The sequence below is a fragment of the Colias philodice genome, chromosome 27 (assembly GCF_061535455.1).
Source record: "Colias philodice isolate Cphi_HAF_F1 chromosome 27, ilColPhil1 Martin Lab GWU primary, whole genome shotgun sequence".
Classification (NCBI taxonomy): Eukaryota; Metazoa; Arthropoda; class Insecta; order Lepidoptera; family Pieridae; genus Colias; species Colias philodice.
The window spans coordinates 2252028-2272958 of NC_143112.1; the positions used below are offsets into that span (position 1 = coordinate 2252028).

Genomic DNA, 20931 nt, shown 5'->3' on the forward strand with positions numbered 1-20931 from the left:
GTAAATAAATAGCTTAAATATGTGTAAACAAGATAGTTTTGTGTAATTTTTGTCTTTTTGTTCGAATTTCCCCTAGAAGTTTTTGGCTGTGATTTTTTAAAAAGGACGACATACGTATTTGCAAATATTTATTCACTATAAATTTGAGGAGCTCAGTTTCATGTAAATCTGAGCAAATAATCGATTCAGTAATTGGATGATCTGGAACGAATAAACTTTTTAAAGTAGCCTGAAATTTTTGCAAAGCTGCTATAACCAGTTTTTCTTTTATGTTTTTGGCTCGAAGTTGTCCCGTCGAAGCAGCGCGTTTAAAAAGAAGATCTGAGTAGCTTACAATTTGGTAAACAGCATCTGATGCAAAACACAACTTTCCTCTATTTACAAAGGATGTCAATGCTGTATATCGGTTCATATCCAAGATTTTTGCGTTCAGGTTATAATCATGCTCATTTGAGACGGGCTTGGTAGTTAATACATCTTTACAATAGGGACATGAATTTTTCTGTAAAATTTTATTTACAATATATCCTGAAATGTAATACAGAACATTTTGTTGATAAAGACTTTGTTGAGGACTTTCTAAATGCTTGATCATGTTATTAACAAAATCTGCCTCTTCGTTTTCATTGGTAATATTCTGAGTTTGTTCATTCAAAGACCTAGTGCTTTTTCTAAAATCAATTATATGGTTGGTATGAAACGTATCATCGACACAATTAGCGTTGACGCTGGGTTGCACAGAATTACGAAATAACAATTTTCTTAAAATGTATCGAAACTCAAGTGGACTTGGGTTATCTTGAGTTCTACCCCTTGAGCGAACAAGTGAAAAAAATATTTCCAAGTTGTCCTGCGAACATTTGAAGGTAAGAAAATATTTCAACGGATTTTCTGGTAATGAAGTTAATACCTCAAATAACGCTTTGAGTGAAGTTATGTTCATAAGGAAACCTAACACAAAAGTTTTTTTAGCATGTTGTAAAATTGGTGTAGCACCAATCTTGATATTTTTCAAATAATCTTCACAGTGGAGAAAAAAACTCTGCCACGCGTCTTTATTATATTGAGAAAGAGGAGATTTAAAATGTTTGGCAAAGGGAGAACGACTATTCATGTTATCAAATAACCTATCTAATGTTTTAATAAACTTTGTGGTAGCTTCACTCCCAATGAAATAGGGATTGCCACTATTGCGTAAAAAATCAATAGCGTCAGCGACAGAAGAGCTGAGCGTCTGCGCTGCAAGGCGCACGTTCATTTTTTTATTTTGATACGTTACATGCCCACCTGTAATTTTATTGCACAATCTCAACCCTTCTGTCTCTTGAACTTTGTGAAGTTCCTTTATAAATCGAAATGAGACATCTCCATCCTTTGTTGTTAATGCATACTCTGAAAAGGCGTTTCTTGCTAGCTTTAACATATGCGCGGCATCTAATATGCAATACACATTAGTTGACCCATTTGGGTGAAGGAAATAGGGTTTAAAATCCTTTTCAGATAAAGAACAGCCTAAAGTTTCTAGCGCTCTTATGTTACATTTAGCACCATCGCATGTGATAGAACGCACAGTAATGCCAATCTCTTGTAAGAGGATCAGCATAGAGTGCGTAATTTGACCAAGCAGTTCACCAGTAAGACTGCTTGGAGTAAAAAAATATCCGATCGGACATTTAAAATAGTTTGAATACGAAACAATTTGATAGACCAGCGCTTCAGAAGCCAGTTGTTCTTGATCACTCACAGGAATATTTCCCAAATCCACGTATCCAAAAAGCTTTCCCAATTTCGGTGCATAAGCTAGGTCTTTTTTTAACGACATTGAGTCAAAAATTAGTGCCACATTCTTTAGATATTGTTTTTTTGGTAACTCAAGCTTCAAGTAATCCAAAACTTCTGTTAAAACGCCAACATCACAATTAAAGGAAGAAATGCAACGCCAAAGTGTTGAAGTGTGAGGTAAGGATATAACAGTTCTGAGAAATTCGTATGCTTTTGGGGAGTAAAAGTGAACAGTTAAAGCAAACGCTTTTACTTCATCGCTGTATTTGACTACTTTAGATTTAGGGTCTTGATTAAACACTTTGCAAATATTAGCAAAGTTTCCTTGTAAAATGTTCTCAATTTCTGAATGGTTAGTATAATTTCTTACAATTGAAATTAAAGATTCCAAATTATTTATTTTTTTCTGTTGCCGAGTGACCTTTTGCATCAATGCTCTTTTGTTTTTCTCTAAAGATATCTCACGAGGAGTCTTCATTTTCACTTGTACATTGAAATCTTTGAGACATGGTCTTTTTGCTGGTGGTTCGTCTTGAGTGTCAATATCCACCTATTGAAATGAAAGGCAACAGATGTAATTTCACTTATTAGTACTTATCTATATCTATACTAATAAAGTCAGTTAGTTTGTTCTTCTTTCACGATGGAGTAATAGAACAAGTGAACTAAAATCGCGCTATCATAGTTTTAATCTATTTAGACTGTCATCAAAACCATTTAACTAAAATAAAAAAAAATACTAAAATAGATTTTAATAATTCATTGAAAAAACTAATGTTTAATAAACCTGAATAATTTCTAAAATAATTAATATTTTGCAGTAAAGAAATATGCCTAATTTAGTATTAGGCATATTTCTTTCAGGAATCGAACCCGAAAAATACTTTATTTTATAAATGAATGCCGTTCTATTTGTCACTACACTCTGTATCTTGTTATCACTTAAATAATATCACAAATTATTTTTATAATTTTTTTCTTACAGTAATGCTATCTTTTGATGATCCGGGTTGTTCTTGAGAAGTTTGTTGTTGTGAGACGATCTTCTGTTTCATCAAAGCCCCCAACAACTATCATAGTTATCATATATATTATATAGGTATTAAGTATAATTAAAAAAGAAAGTGTAGCCTCACAATAATTAACAGTATAAGTGAATTAAAAAGACCTTTAGTGGCATGGCAAAATCTATATATTATAAGAAATAACACGCGAGGCCGGGTTAAATATTAGTCTGAATGTAATAAGAATGTACTGCTATTCTACACAGCTACCTAATTGATGTAGGTAGTTGATAACAAATCGCAGCAAGTCAACGACTATTAGCAAAATGAGGGTAGTTGGGTTGAACGTCGTATAAACAACGTCCGAGTCCCTTATAGGCACGATTCGTACGAATGCGCCACGAGTCAAAGGAAAGCGGCAATTTATAGTTTTCGACAGCTAAACATGTTTTGACAGGAAATAGTGACAATTATTAATCCACAAAAATATTAAATCAAAAGTTACGTCTAACAATATATAAAAAATGAAACTCGTTTTCCTTGGTCACGGCATCACGCGTGAACGGGCGGACCAATTTCGATAATTCTTTTTTTATTATATTCCTTGAAGTACGAGGATGGTTCATATGTAGAGAAAACGTAAATATGTACCACGGGCGAAGCCGGGGAGGACCGCTAGTATCTTATAATTTAAAGATTGGAGGCTATATCCCACTTTCGGTCGACGAGCCAGCAAAGTAAGTAATAAATTAAGTAATTTTATCCTTACAAGACAAATTTACTCGACTCTGACCCAAATGTCCTCAAGATTGGTTACCGGACTGACATTTTAATAGAAAAAATAAATTGAATGCTTAAATTAATAACTTACATTATTATTTTTACATTCTTCCAGAGCTGTTTCTTTTTGAGTTGTATTCATATCAACGGACAACGAAAGGCTTTTATTTTCTTTATTTGTACTCGTAGAAAGGTCCATGCAATCACTACATGCCTAAAAACATTTTCAGATTATATAGGTACTTTGTAAATACTTTTGTTATTTTAGTATATAAATATTCAGTGAAATATAATGGTTTCATGGTGGTTAATTATAATATAATTAAAATTACTTTATCCACAGTTGAGACGCAGTAACAAGAATGTGGTAAATAAAAAGGTATAGCACTTTTCAAAAGGTATTTTTTTTTCTGGACCGTAATCCTCAGGCTTAAAATGCAAACTGCATATTTTGGCATGTTGATAAATTTTACCCTTGATAGGCACTATGGACAGCCATTTATTTCTTTTTGTTTCATTTTTTGGAAAGCTGAAATAAGTAAAACAAAAAAAAAATTGGTAAGTTAAAAGAACTATAAATTTCTATGTAAAAGAAGAACAAACATAAAACCACATGTGAGTGCAATATCGATGTCGTGCGTTGTTTCATTACTAGTATAAAAATCTTTGAAATGGTGTTCTAAATGTTCATCATAATTTTGTTATTACAATATTTTCTCTTCGCTATCCGTAAAAACTCGTCATCATGGTTACCTTACTTGTTAAATTGGTTTATTGAAAAATGATGAAATTATTAGGAAAAGAAGATAGATAGAAGATATTTAGCATGATTGATTACTAAAATGATGATAAATTGACGATTTTTGCCATGAAAATGATTCTAAACAGGTAAATGCATGAGTATTGAGGAATATTGTAAATAGCGTAAATATACACTTGCCTGTGAAATTTGATGCCAGAATTTGGTGTCCAAAAACTTCTGCAATTTTTCACAATGCAATACATTATTTATATTCGGAAAATATTTATTAAATACGCAACAACGTTGGTTTAAATATTCGAAGCGACGAAATTTTTTTGACACTTATGCCAAATTGACAAAGTGAGAGTTGCTACAATTTTATTATGGTGACTACCCATAATCAGGGAGTATCGCTTTTTAATAATTGGTTCAGATACTTATTTTATTTAGCATAAATAATAATTGTCTCATCCAACAACGCTTCTGAATGACGTTGTTGGCAATTTACCAACAAACTCATGTACAAAAACTAACCTTTTGCACAGAATATTACAGCATACATAGTAGCCTTGGGAAAACTTCGTAATAACAGTGGCAATACTAAGTTAGGTGTGAAAGTGATAAAAAACATGAACTGGGCAATATTTTCTTGTTACACGTCAAATGTTCATACCGAAATCTCCAGTGTATTAGATATAAGCTTCTTGGATTGAAGTAAAACGCACATGTCAATATAACCTTGTTATTGAATATTATAAAATGTCGCAATTGCCAGAAAATTTATTTTTAATTTAATTATTTTAAAAGTAATAAATAAACAAGTATATTTAGAGATTTTCAAAAAATTTTGCAATTTAAAATAATGTTTTTAAAACTGTTGAATTTTTCATTCACTTTGCTATTCACAATTGATCCGTTTGAAAATTTGAAAATAAATAATCCTAATTGATTATGATATTTGCCACTAGCTGGCGTATAAGTCAAGAAGCGTGTAGTATATGACATATACTTACAACCAATCAGAATTATTATTTTTAAATGGCGGAAACTACACAGCGTTACTTCCGTCAGAAAAAAAATCTGAGTTACTCCCTAGTCGCGCCTAAAGAAGTTTTACTTCAAAAATCAATTAGTATTTTAAAACTTTTCATACCTAATTAAGTAGTATGACTTTATTATAGGTACTATGATATAGGTACAGTTTACCTACTGTTTAATACTACATGTTTACATTATCTGTAACTATACTTAAGTTAAACATATTTCCTTCCAGATCTACAATATAATAGGATTTGGGATTGAGTTCTCAGGAATATGGGATCGAATAGTATTCTATAGATACTCCACTATTGAATGATAACCAATATTGTATGAAGGTTTCGCATTTATTTTTATGAAAAACAAAATATAACTAGATTACATATATCTAGGTGCTTTTTGCTTTTAATCAAGCATTGTAGAATCTAAACATTCGCAGAAAACATGTGTGACTGGTTTAAACAATGTTAAATGGGTTAATAATTTAACATTAAAATTTTATAGATAACTAGCTGTGCCGCGCGGTTTCATCTGCGGAAGAACCCACGGGCGAAATAGTATTTCTATAGCTAATATGTTATTCTGGTACATACTAACTTAATTAACAAACATCCACATGATTGCAGCATAATATGCGACTTTTTCAAACAAAAATCAGAAGTGGGAACGTGGAAAATAGCATTGGTGCTCATCCAGGCATATTTTAAATTTTTAGATCATAGCCATGCATGCCAAATTTCATATAAATAAGGACAGCTTTAATCCCTCAGAAACTTTCACATTTACTATATTACCAGCAGTCCGCCCGCGGCTTCGCTCGCTTTTTCTAAAACCTATAATAAATTACATAATCCATACTAATATTATAAATGCGAAAGTAACTCTGTCTGTCTGTCTGTTACCTACTCAATCACGCCTAAACTACTGAACCAATTTGCATGAAATTTGGTATGGAGATATTTTGATACCCGAGAAAGGACATAGGCTACCTTTTATTGCGAAATATGTACCACGGGCGAAGCCGGGGCGGACCACTAGTAATATATATATAACACCTTCCTCTTGAATCACTCAATCTATTTAAAAAAAAAACATCAAAATCCGTTGCGTAGTTTTGAAGATTTAAGCATACATAGGGACATAGGGACAGAAAAAGCGACTTTGTTTTATACTATGTATAGATTAGTAGGATATTAATCATTTATGAATACTCATACGTAATGTGTACACGCCACAAGTACAGCCGTCAATTCCCACAGCTGTCAGCTTAAAAGGTCCTCTGTTCCTTTATTTTTCGAGCCTTCAAAGGCTATTTTCGTTTGACGAAGGCGGTGTTTAATTGAGATATTTAATACGTCACGAATGCTGTCAGAATTGAGGGGATTATGTTTTAATAGTGACCACAGAATATGGGAGACTAGATGGTGTATACTGGTCAGCGATGGTAATTAAATGTGTTATAACTTTATTTAAGTATCACTAAACAATTGAAAGATGGTAGTTTTAAACAGATTAACTGTTCAATACTTGTAAAAGTCTACATGGCTATGAAAGTTTAGATTTTTTTATTCTTATATTTGGTTGAAATTTTGTGTTCGGAGCTTTTATTACTGTCGAGGATAATTTATCTGGGTCTTTGGAGCGCCAAAATACAATCGCATTTATAAAAAAGACAAATAACGTATGTACCTAGTTAATAAAAATGTGTGCGTGCACTAGTGTACACACGTAAGAAGTGAAACTTCTTTATGACCTTATTTTTCAAAAATAATTTACTATAAGCAACTTTACAGTAATACGTCGAATCACGCGTGGTAGGGATAAGAAAAAGATGGCGCGTAACGGAAAAATGTCACGCGCAACGAAAAAAATGTTACACTACATTTTTTTCCAACCCAGATAAAGAAGTTTCACTTCAATAAAAATAATGTGGGAAAATGCACAAGATGTAGTGTTTTTAATAATATCTATCTCGTTACCTGTTATAAATCGTTTGTTATGATTGGATTAAATTGAGAGAAGGTATTCAGTGCTTTGCGCTTAATCTATATGACACGATTTTCGTGTATAATTGCGCTATCTAGGCCATTCTACGTCTGTGTTAGTTCTCTATATGGAATCCAATATAATATCTAATACAATTAGCTCCTCGTATGGCAGATGTAACTCAAGATCTTGACCATCTTGACTGATCATAATAACTCATGCACTGCTTGTGTAGGTTGATATCAAAGAAAAAATATGTATTGATAATGTATTCGACTAACTTATATTGAAGACTAATTAATTATTATTAAGAGAAATGGCTAGTTGTATACGTAGTATATTATTATTAGTCTGTGGTGCTAGTAAAGCTATTATAAAACTAGCCACTTTTCCTGGATCCGCCCGGGTCGAAATAAATTTTCAATCGTTCTAGTTGTAAATAAAAAAAATACGTGTGGCACTCGGGGACTGCCGCGGTAAAGCTATTGCATGCTATGCCTTCAAGCCACACCTCCGTGCCCGTCGGAGTGGGGAGCGTGAGGTTTTTTTTCGTTACGGAATTTCTGGATTCGGTCCCCGCGCTCAATGCCCGCGATAGAAGCTATGCAATAGCTTAAAAAATCTAAATAAAGCTTCTGAGTTTATTAATTACTAAACTTACTTCGTTGATAGGCGTGCTACGACCTATTGCTCGTTGTCTACCACAAAAAGTGCGGTATTCAATTTATAATAGCCTAGTCAAGTCACCTAATGACTATCTAATCGAGGTTTGGGGTTCAGGATCAGCAACAAATTTGAAAAAATTGCAAATAACACAAAATAAAATTATAAAAACTTTATTTCAATATAAATCTCGAACACCCACGTCACTGATATACAAAAAAACTCGGCTCATGAATCTGGCTCAAACTTATCAATTTAATATATGTCTGTTAATAAAAAAAATCTTGACTAAAAATGTTCATTCTCTTGTTATGTACTGTGTATACACGCCTTAACTATTAGAGGATGCATGGGGCCACCCAAGAAGGACTTGCACCTGTTAGCAATTGCGACATCGCGCACACCTGCGATTCCAGAGAGTGTTGCGGCAATCATCGCCACCGCGACGCTGTAGCTGCCCCGCCGTGGACGACGAGCACTCTTAGTTCCAACATCGAACGGGAGGGACGTAGATTAAGTTAGGAATAATTTATTATGTAATTTTTTTTACAATAAATTATTTATAAGTAAATTTCGGTTTTTTTTGCGCCTTCGCGGGCCGGTCGACATAATTGGCGCAGTCTTGTGGATGATCCTCGAGAGCCGTCTCTCGGAACGCGAAACTACAAGCATCGAGTATCGCCATTCCATCGGAGGGACGACGACGGGGACCAAGAACCTACATCTATTGGCCGCCGCAACGCGAAGGGTATCCGAACATTGATACTGCAACAAAAGGCCGAAATGAAAATCCTGTAAGTACACTAATTCTCTTAGTGACTTGCCACCCCTAGATTTGTAGTTTTCCTAGATTACCCATTCACGGGAACCGAGGAACTGTAGTGCGTAGGTAATTATTAATTAAATATTAATTCATCGTGAATTAATTTTCTAAAAATTCAAATATAGGTATTAGGTTGACAAAAGATTAATAAGTTTAGATATTAATTAATTACGAATTAATTAATTTTCAAATTTTGCGAATTAATTCATTTTATAATTCAGATATATTAGGTAAAGATTATTAATTTTTTATATTAGTTTAACGAAGTAAATAAATTTAATTAAATTTAATATATTTTATATAGGTAATACAGATATTTAAAATGTCAGATTTGGATAAAATTTTTAATGCACTTAGGCTTTTGCCAGAATTTGATGGTAATGTTAACGTTTTAACAAGATTTATACATTTAAGTGACCAATTAGCTGAGGAATTTATAGATAAAGATCCCGGAAATACTTTAAAAACTGCCGCGTTATGTAATGGTATTTTAAATAAAGTTACTGGGCCCGCAGCCCGAGTTATTAATGCAAATGGTATACCTACTACTTGGCACGGTATTAGAAGCGTATTAGTTAATAACTTTTCTGACCATAGAGATGAGACCGCCCTTTATAACGATTTAGCCTTATTAACGCAAGGTCGTAGCTCTCCTCAAGAGTTCTATGAAAGATGTCAGCATCTTTTTAGTACCATAATGACGTATATAGCATTACATGAAACAGTCGTTACTACTCGTGAGGCAAAAAGGGACCTGTATCAAAAATTAACACTACAGGCTTTCCTACGTGGTTTAAGAGATCCGTTAGGCTCACGCATACGTTGCATGCGCCCCGCAACCATTGAAAAGGCATTAGAATACGTTAATGAAGAACAAAGCACTTTATACCTTCAACAACGTAATGAAACTTTTGATAGGAAACCCCACGTACCTTTTAGAATGCCATACTCGCATGAACCGTTTTATAGACATAATGATTTTAGTGAAATACATTCGTTTAGACCGCAATTTAAGCCATCAAATTTTATTCAACCATACGGACCAGCACGTCCTACTCGTACTATGCAAATTTTCCGCGCTGCACCCCCTAACTATAACCCGCAGAGCAATACGTTCAGATTACAGCCTAAACATCCCGCGCAACCGAAACCGCATCCTATGAGTGGCGTTAGCCATTACGCGACAAAGACTTTACCACCGACACCTTTTGCACGCGCTCATGATTGGTCAAAATTTGGTAATCCACCCCCGAGTAATTACTTTAAGACTAGGGAGATGAATCATAATGAATATATAGGTGACGAAGATTATTACTGTACCGATTTATATCCTTATGAAGATGACTATTATAATTATGAATATTACTGTACGGAATATGGACCTTATGTACATTACGAACGGACAGACGCACCTGAAAATTTTGTTGAAACGTGTGATGTACGTTCAGAACACGATCAGGATTTTCAGAATCCACCAAAAATTAGAAAAACCAAAATAGAATTAAATCTACACACGCAACGTCAACTTCCTTATATTCAAATTCATAATCCTCCACTTAAATTGTTAATTGATACTGGAGCCAACCAATCTTTTCTTAGCCCCGATGCAGTACAGAGATATTTTCCTGACGTTACTCTTAATTATGATCCCTTTGAAGTTAGCAATGTTCATGCTGTAACTCGTAGTAATTATTCTATAACATTACCTAGTTTTCCTGAATTTAATGACCCTGACGATATCACATTTTTCGTTTATAAATTTCACAATTATTTCGACGGCTTAATAGGTTCAGATTTGTTAGATAAATGGGAAGCATCCATTAATTATAAAACTAAAACTTTAAATACTTGCAATGCTACGAATCGGTTATTAGTATATGACTCACGGAACGCTAATCTTTATGAGGACGTCATACCCGCAGGAAGTAGTAAATTAGTTAGATTACCCGTAGATGTTGAGAATGGAGACGCTATTATACCGGAACAAATTATATGTAATTGTCATATTTCTGAATGTTTAACGAAGGCGAGGAGCAATCGCGCTATCGTGGAAATTTCTAATCCAACCCGTAATGATGTAATTTTTTCAATGGATCGACCGGTATGTGCCGAGGTTTATAATAACGAGTACACGCGCACCAAACGTTCGTCCGACCGTGTGAAACAGGTATTATCTCGCTTGCGTACTGATCACTTAAATAATGAGGAACGTTTAAATTTAGAGTCATTATGTTCAGAATATGCGGATGTATTTTATATAGAAGGCGAAAACTTAACATTTACGAATAAAATTAAGCATTCTATTAGAACTAAGGATGAAATACCGGTTTATACGAAAAGTTATCGCTATCCATTTATTCATAGGCAGGAAGTACAGAATCAGATAAGTAAAATGTTAGAACAGGGTATTATTAGACCATCAGATTCAGCATGGAGCTCTCCTATTTGGGTAGTACCTAAAAAGGCAGATGCCTCCGGTAAAGTTAAATGGCGTTTAGTAGTTGATTTTAGAAAGTTAAATGAGAAAACTTTGGATGAAAAATATCCGATTCCTAATATTCCAGATGTCTTACGTAAATTGGGTAACTGTCAATACTTCACAACGTTAGATTTAGCAAGTGGGTTTTATCAAGTGGAAATGAACCCGGCTGACATTCCAAAAACTGCTTTTAGTGTAGAACATGGTCATTTTGAATTCCTAAGAATGCCCATGGGTCTAAAGAACAGTCCGTCTACTTTTCAAAGAGTTATGGATAATGTACTGAGAGAATTGCAAAATTCTATTTGTGTAGTCTACCTGGATGAAATAATAGTGTTTAGCACTTCTTTACAGGAGCATATCGTTAATCTTGGGAAAGTGTTTCAGAGATTGCGTGAATCCAACTTTAAAATACAGATGGATAAATCGGAATTTCTTAAACTTGAAACCGCGTATCTAGGTCACATTATTAGCAAAGATGGGATAAAGCCTAACCCAGATAAGATATCTGCCATCCAAAAGTATCCTCTTCCGAAAACTCCAACCGACATTAAACGATTTCTAGGTCTATTAGGTTATTATAGGAAATTCATACCAGATTTCGCTAAAATCACGAAACCCATGACACAATGCTTAAAAAAGGGTTCAAAGATAACATTTTCTAAAGATTATATAGAATGTTTCAATAGGTGTAAAACATTATTAATGAATGATCCAATTCTTCAGTATCCTGATTTCAATAAAGAATTTATTCTTACGACTGACGCGTCGAATTTAGCTATCGGTGCTGTACTCTCTCAAGGCCCCGTTGGTTCCGATAAACCAATTGCGTACGCTTCACGTACACTTAATAGTAGCGAAATCAATTATAGTACGATTGAAAAGGAGCTACTAGCAATTGTCTGGGCAACGAAATATTTCCGCCCTTATCTTTTTGGTCGAAAGTTTAAAATTATGACTGATCATAGGCCCCTTCAATGGGTCATGAATTTAAAGGAACCTAATTCCCGTCTCACACGTTGGAGGCTCAAACTTAGCGAATACGATTACACCGTAATTTATAAGCAGGGAAAACAAAATTGTAACGCCGATGCTTTATCGCGAATTCAAATTAATAATGAGGAAACAGATTCTTTAGCGGTTAATCCAATAGAGACTAAACCTTCATTAATAAAAAGAAGTTCAGATACAATTAGTGGTCATTCCAATTCAATTAAGATTACTGCACATTCGAAATCAGATACTCTTAAAGCAAATTCCGACACCGTCACAGTTCATACTGACGCGGAGAACCCAATTCTAGATATCCCTATAACAGATGTACCGGCTGATTTACCTATTCATATCTATACTAAGAAGAAATATGGCGCTGTTGCTAAATTTAGGTTTAAGAGGGTACCTAAATTGTTACAGAATCCTTCCTCTGATCCTGTGCCTGATTCAAGCGGAGGATCCCACCCTGAGTAGCTTGGATGATGGACCCGGTATATTACCATTTAATATTGGAACTGCAAGAATTGTCACTCATTATCATTCATTTTTGCAAATTATTAATTTAAAAGATATTCGTGATAGTATAACCATAGTAAAGGATCAATTAAATTCATTAACACCTAATTTGCACGATAGATTATTTTCGCTATATAATTCACATATCGAACACTTGCATTATAAGATTATTAAATTATCAAATCAGTTAGAAACTTTTGAACCCAATCGCATAAAGAGAGGTCTCATAGATGGTTTAGGTTCAGTAATAAAAAGTATTTCTGGTAACCTAGACTATACGGATGCAATTAAATATGATACCGCAATTAAATTATTACAAAATAATGAAAATAGATTGGTCACAGAAATGAATAATCATATAAGCCTCAGTAAAGATTGGATAAACCAACAATCTGATATTTTAAACAACTTAATTAAAAATCAGAAAAAAATTGAAATAGCTATAAATGATTTAAAGGAAAATAATTTAAACATTACTATATACATCGATTTAATTCAACGCGTAGCAATTTTATCAGATAACATTGATGATATATCTGAGGAATTACATAGATTAGAAAATTTATTAGGTTTTATTCGTGCGAAAAGTACGCATCATCTTATGTTCAATTCAAATTCACTAAAAGAAATGTTAAATAAGTTAAACAAATTTTATGGCAAAGATCAAATCCCTCAAGTTAATTATAGAGAATATTTTGATTTAGTTAAACTAGGCTATTATTATAGTAATAGAAATATAGTTATAGTTTTTATGTTCCCGGTTGTCCTTCCTGCTACCTTTGAATTATTTAAATTATCCATAGTTCCTAATAAAGATAGTAAAGTCCTAATTCCACCCTATCCTTTTGTGGCAATTCACGACGAGGATTTTATGTACATGGAGGCAGAATGCCCGAAGTCTGGCCTAGCGTATCTATGTGAGGACAAGCTGAACCATCATCGATCCAAAAATGACTGCGTGTATCACCTCATTACCACGCAACGAGTCGTCGCATCTTGTCTCTTCACGCCTGTGGAGCTCGGAGCACCCGCACTAGAAAAATTAGACGACGCCCACTACGTCATAAGTTTCCCCAAGCCATCAAAAATTCACCTATCATGCTCGCAAGATCAATATGACGTCATTAAAGGAAGCTACTTAGCCACAATACCCAAAAACTGCATTCTTCAAACGGAGGCTTTCAAGATAGTCAATCGAGAAGATCATATCAAAGGACAGATAATGAAAATTGCAAACCTGCCAGATTCCAGCCAATATAATACAGATGAAGAAGTTCTGAAGTTGAATTCGATAAATTTGGATAAATTACACGCTAGTAACAGAGCTATATCAATGGAAATGCCTATCAGTACCAACAACGGATACGAGATTCTCTATATGCAGCCTTCCATAATACCGATATATGTTATATTAATAACGAGTGCAGTTGCCCTAGTGACATGGTACGTCGTACGGAGAGTGCGTACATCAAAGCCTATTACTACGAGTGTTCATGGTAATCAAAGAGAAGAAATAGAACATCAATCGGCGGAGTGTGAAATTTCAGCGATATTAACGAGCCTTGCCCGCCAATAATCGCTGAACTTCAGGAGGGAGGTGTTATGTACTGTGTATACACGCCTTAACTATTAGAGGATGCATGGGGCCACCCAAGAAGGACTTGCACCTGTTAGCAATTGCGACATCGCGCACACCTGCGATTCCAGAGAGTGTTGCGGCAATCATCGCCACCGCGACGCTGTAGCTGCCCCGCCGTGGACGACGAGCACTCTTAGTTCCAACATCGAACGGGAGGGACGTAGATTAAGTTAGGAATAATTTATTATGTAATTTTTTTTACAATAAATTATTTATAAGTAAATTTCGGTTTTTTTTGCGCCTTCGCGGGCCGGTCGACATAATTCTCTAATTAACTTTTCCACCAATATACAACACACAAACCGTATGACTCGGCGCGCAAACAATATAGCCCTGCCCTGTACCAGGACAAGTTACGGGAAAAAGAGTATCTTATTCGAAGGAGTTCAATTGTATAATAAATTGCCTAAAAATATTAAAGAAGCCAAATCGATAACTAATTTCAAGAAATTGCTAAAGAAACATCTTTTAGACTAAATAATTATAATAAAAAATAAATATACCTATATAAATAAATATAAAAAATAAACATAAATAAAACCTATAAATTATACTTTTACTATTAAAATACATATTATATATTTAGTAAAAACAAAGTGTTAACAAAAACTAAACTAATTTTATATCTCATGAAAATAGCATATCTTTACCTAGAACACAAGCCTTATATCTTTAGAATGTCGTTGGGGTAGTCTGAAATTATGCTTATAAAAATTACCGCCCATTTTTTTGTTATTATTGTTGGATGTATTCTATTTGTGTTAACAAACTACTTACTACGTACAACGTTAAGCGAGCAAAAATGTTTATAATTTATATTATTACTAGCGACCCGCCCCGGCTTCGCACGGGTGCAATGCTGATACTAAATACACTACAGAAAAACTGTGAACGTTGTATATAAAACTTAGTGGCCCGCTCCGGCTTCGCACAGGCATAAATTAGATATCCGGGCGGCCGGCCGGTACCGCCGCAAACGCTACGTCCCGCAATTTTTAAATCTGTAATATCTTCTAAAATATTCACTTAAATCATACGGTGTAAATGGCCATATAGATCTATATTAAATGAACAATGTATTCAAGGTATTTAATTTGTTAAGGATTAATGCTGTATTGGTTAAAATCGCATCGAAAATTAGCCATTATTTGTCGTAAAAAGTAAATGACAAAAAAAAGTTATTGTGGGTTATCCATAAGAGATAGACATATACCATCGCGGACTTTTCTGTAGAACTTTTTAATATGTATAATACTTAGTACATTATTTTGATAAAACTCGTAGGGTTCAGCCTGCGTTTGCAATGTAAGCGGATAAAATGTAATTTTTTACGACATCACATTAGAAACCTCAAAAATAACAGTACTTTTCCACTATTTAATAGATGTTATTATACATATAAACCTTCCTCTTGAATCACTCTATCTATTAAAAAAAACCGCATCAAAATCCGTTGCGTAGTTTCAAAGATTTAAGCGTACAAAGGGACATAGGGACATAGGGACAGGGAAAGCGACTTTGTTTTATACTATGTAGTGATTTCTCTGTAAGTGATTCAAATGTAATCTTTTTGAGAAATAAATGTCTTAAACCGTAATTTCAAACAAACGCACAATCAATTTGTCTTTCTTCCAAATATTTTGATTAATGAATACTTACAATAGCAATAATTTTTATTTTGACTTCAAAACTAACGTAAAAAATCGTGATAGAGAAATATTGTAACATAGCGTTAATTTTCGACATCTAGCTAATAATTAAAACTGACAAACTAGTACTTTAAAGGTTCGCAACATTGGTTTCATTAAATCGTCAATTAATTGCCCTACTTTATTCCCTCTAACTTCATAAATACAGGTTAATTAAAGCAACCGATGCAACCACGCGATTTGCTTGCGGCAATGTGGTTAAGAGTGAACCGTTTTTAGTAAATAAATCTTTAACGCTTTTATTAGTTAGTATGTTTGTATGACACCGACCAACTCCTTTAGACTCGATTTTGACGCACTAGATAATATTATAGTCCATGATGACTATGTTTTTTCATATTATATTGATTTTGTCAAAATAAGTGCTAAAAGCGTGTGACGAAATGTTCACAAATTATTTGACGTGCTTGAACATCCATTGAAAGTTGCTTTTTTCGCTTCAAACAATTTTACAAGTAGGTACCTCCATTTATTATAATTGGTCACTTCCAAGCTTTTTATGCGTCACGTTTCATGATTTTGTCCTAAAAAATAAAACACACTTAAATTCTTATTTAGAAATAAATTTTATTTTGAAATATAATAACAAATTTTAACGGATTTTAAACGCGATTTTTTCATTAGACGTTTCGCAAATATTGCAGCGAGCGTGGGGACACACATGTCTCCCTAATTCCTAAAATATGTATAATACTCGCATAAAATCAAACACAATAAAATACTAAGTGAAATACATAAAAAATTTAAGTAATAAATATATTAATTAACCTTGACAATTTTTGAAAAAAAAAATAATAAACTACCTAACCAAAAATGAAATTAAAAAATTGCATGTTGCAAAATTACTAAACGTATTATAATCTAACCTTTTTCACACATCATAAGCATTAGCATAACAATTTTATACATAAAATTCACTCCATCTGTTTGTTCGTGCTTTATAATCAATGTAGTACTTAATACTTAGTGGGTATAATATCCGAATGCCAATCAGGCATCACTCGTAAAGTGGTTTACACGTACAACTATAATCATCGGGATTCAATTTTATAATCTGTATTCTTCACAGATAACATATTCATTATGAAGATTATACAGGACTCTGGTTAGGTACTTGTGTGGTTTTTAAAAAGATAATATTTTATTGGAGAATGGTTCTGGTTAGATATTTTTTAACTAGAATGCCGGAAAAAAAGGAAGTAAGTAGTTTTATTGGATTAAATTTTTCGTTTATGTGGAATATAGTTATTTCTTTTTTGCGTTACATAGCGGCAAATCTTATATAAATTTTGGTTGGAGAGTTGTTGATTCTTTTTTAATTATTAAAATGACATGCTTTAACGGAAACGTACACCAAAATTAAAAGAAACTACACTATTATTACACTTACAATTTTTGTCAATTAATTATAGGTTTTGAAGGCTTTTACGCTGTCGGAGTTTTTTGTTTTTTCAACAATTACAAGTTCGATTTTTGTTGGAAACAGCTTATTTTAAAACCGATTTACATTTCTTTTAGGTATGTATATTTATTTTCATGATAATATTGTAAGTATGTAGGTAGGTAATATATATTTTCTAATATGTATATTTTGTATGTATGTATGTATTTTATACCTACTTTATAAACAACGTTTTCAACGGTATCTAAATTATGCATACCTATTTACTTATGTTTTTTGTAGGTGCACAATAAAGTATTTTTGATTATTTTTGTAGGTAAGTACCTACCTACCTAATATAGGAAATGAAGCAGTATTTAGACTACATTGGAACATTTGTTCATTTGAAGATGAACTTAAAACCACTAAAACGAAAATAAATGCATTTAAGATTTCCACCAAGTTTTGATAGCTTCTCTAACAGCCTACGGAAACTTCTAGAACTGAAATTCGTGCAAGCAATTCTGAGCCTTATTACGTACAGCAATTAGTTGTTTTCGCTTGCAAAGTTTCTGCTGACGGATACAAAAGCTATTGGCGTTTTCGTACAAACTTTGAAGTCATACAAATTTTCTAATCAAGGTTCCGTTCACTGGTTATTTGATATGAAAAAGAGATTTTTACATTGTAAATAATTCTTTAATAATAAAAAAGGAGGGTTGAGGTTCGTTTTACTTATAAATGTCTAAATTAAATTTTAGCTACGCAGAAACCTCATGTAAAATGTTATTTTTATTCAAAACAACACAATAAAATTAAATTTAAAAATAAAATAAGCAAAAAAAGAGTACTATTTTATCAATCTTCCTCACTCCCCACGCTACCAAAACTTACCTCAAAAAACGACTAAAAATGTTATCCATAAACGTACATTTAACAAGACAGTCTTCCAACCAAACTGGTCCTTCGCTAACAAGCCGAAATAAATAAAAAAACGATACAGAATTATCATATCCTCCCGTAATCAGTACACCTGCTTCTTCGGTTTATCTTCCAGTGATTTTTTATCGCTTCAAGCGCTTTAGACGTCTTTCATATTGATAGTTAAAAAGCTACTTTATATTATTACGATGAATTGTGATAGAAAGTAATAATGTAATGTAATAATTGCAGGAATGACGTAGCTTTTTAATAGTAAATTTAATTATTGCTTTCGTGTTGCAATTTTAGAAAACTACTATAAAAAATCTATTAAAACAATCTTTATTACATAGATATAGTATAAACAACGAGTATACGGAACCCGGGATACAATAGATAAAAAATAAAATATAAGTACCTACCCAATATCACTTAGGAATAATTAATCTTCTTGTAAGAGAATATTTGTTACCAAAGTTTTAAAATAATAATGCTTTTCTTGCTTCTATAGCATTAAAATATCTACATTAAAATCAGCTTTTTCCTCTTCAGTTAAAAATTTTGGTATAGGTAGATAATATAAGAGAAAATACATATAATCCTTTATAATTATTACAATTAGCGCGAAATATCGAATAATATGTTTTTTGCTCTTCCCCGCAAAAACTAATTAATTTTGGTTAAAACTTGAAATTTAGTACACAGAATATAGGTTATGGTCAGGATTAATATAATATTATGTTAAACCCACATGCGTAGGTAATTAGTTTAAACAGTAAACTATGTACTAAATAATTACAGTCATAATAATATTCCTACTAATATTATAAAATATGCGAAAGTTTGTGAGAGTACCGATTACAATGAAATTTATTACACATATAGAGGGTAACTTGGATTAAGACATAGGATAGGTTTTATCCCGGAAATCCCACGGGAACGGGAACTATGTGGGTTTTCCTTTGAAAACGCGGGTGAAGCCGCGGGCGGAAATCTAGTCTAGAATATAATATGTACGATATAGGTGAATAAAGGTAAGCGTGTTTTATATCATATTCATTTACTCTTTTTTTGCTTATTTTATTATTAAATTTAATTTTATTGTGTTTTTATTTAGATTATTCGAGTATGTTACGTTGTGATGTTGACGACGCGGTTGGCGCAGTGGTAAAATAACTGCCTACTGAGCCGACGGTCCCGGGTTCGATCCCCGGTCAGGGCAAATATTTGTGTGATGAACTCAATTATTTCGCCTAGTACCCACAACACAAGCCTTAATTGAGCTTACTGTGGGACTAGGTCGATTTGTGTAATAATGTCCTATAATATTTATTTATTTATTTATTTATTTATGTAGGCCACAGGTACATTTAATATAGGAACATTTTATGATATTTCTACTGATTGGTATTAAATACCTATTAATTATAATATGTTACCGATAGGAGAATATTAACGTTAGGAGAATATTAACGTTGTTTATCGAAAAAAATGCGTTTTTATGCGTTCAAAAACGTATCCAAACTACATTTTTATACAGATACGTATAATCTACTAACTTTCAGCACGCGGCTTCGCTCGCTATGTAAAAAATTGACAAACTTCCACAAAACCCTATCTATAAAAAATCTCATCAAAATCCGTTGCGTAGTTTTAAATATCTAAGCATACGTAGAGACAGATAAATACAGCAACTTTGTTATATACCATGTAGTGTAGAATGAAGGCTGATTTATTGATATATCAAAGGAAAGAAGAATCTCGAAGCTTCGAATTTGGTATTAATGTTTCTTATGTGACGTAAGTGATCCTTAATTAGGATTATTTCTTATCCTTTTTGATGAAAGTCGAAAGAGGTTACACGTGTCAAACCGAAGGTTATACAGATAAATGATAGATAATAATATAGAAAGAGGAATACATAATTAGTAAACCTTCTAATTTCTGTACCTATTGTTAATTAATAAATAAATGTTATTATTTCAGGGCATTTTTCACACATGGCACGATCTGATCCCATACTAAGCTTTTCGCTTGTGTTATGGAAACCAGATGGCTGATAAACATTCAGACACAGAGCAAACATCGATGTTCATCACGCAAATATTGGCCTGGGGTAGGATTGAACCCACGATCGCTGGGTCGAAGGCAGGGTCGCTACCAACTAAGCCAATCCGTCAGTCAATACTTATTAATTAGATCTTTAGTATTCAAGGATTTGAAATTTTCATAAAATATTGTCTAATAAATAATCTATAATAATATTATAAATGCGAAAGTAACTCTGTCTGTCTGTCTGTTACTCAATCACGCCTAAACTACTGAACCAATTTGCATGAAATTTGGTATGGAGATATTTTGATACCCGAGAAAGGACATAGGCTACTTTTTATTGCGAAATATGTACCACGGGCGAAGCCGGGGCGGACCTCTAGTAATCTATAACTAGGTAAGTAAAATATTACGTCAATATGG

General features: G+C 33.2%; 1 protein-coding gene across 1 annotated transcript; it reads left to right on the plus strand.

The window, feature by feature from the left end:
• The first annotated feature begins 12462 nt into the window (after window positions 1-12462).
• Window positions 12463-14716, plus strand: LOC149476524 (uncharacterized). The gene has a single exon (XM_089711679.1). It carries the CDS (start codon window positions 12616-12618, stop codon window positions 14380-14382), a length of 1767 nt encoding a protein of 588 aa, XP_089567805.1. The 5' UTR covers window positions 12463-12615; the 3' UTR covers window positions 14383-14716.
• The last annotated feature ends 6215 nt before the right edge of the window (window positions 14717-20931 follow it).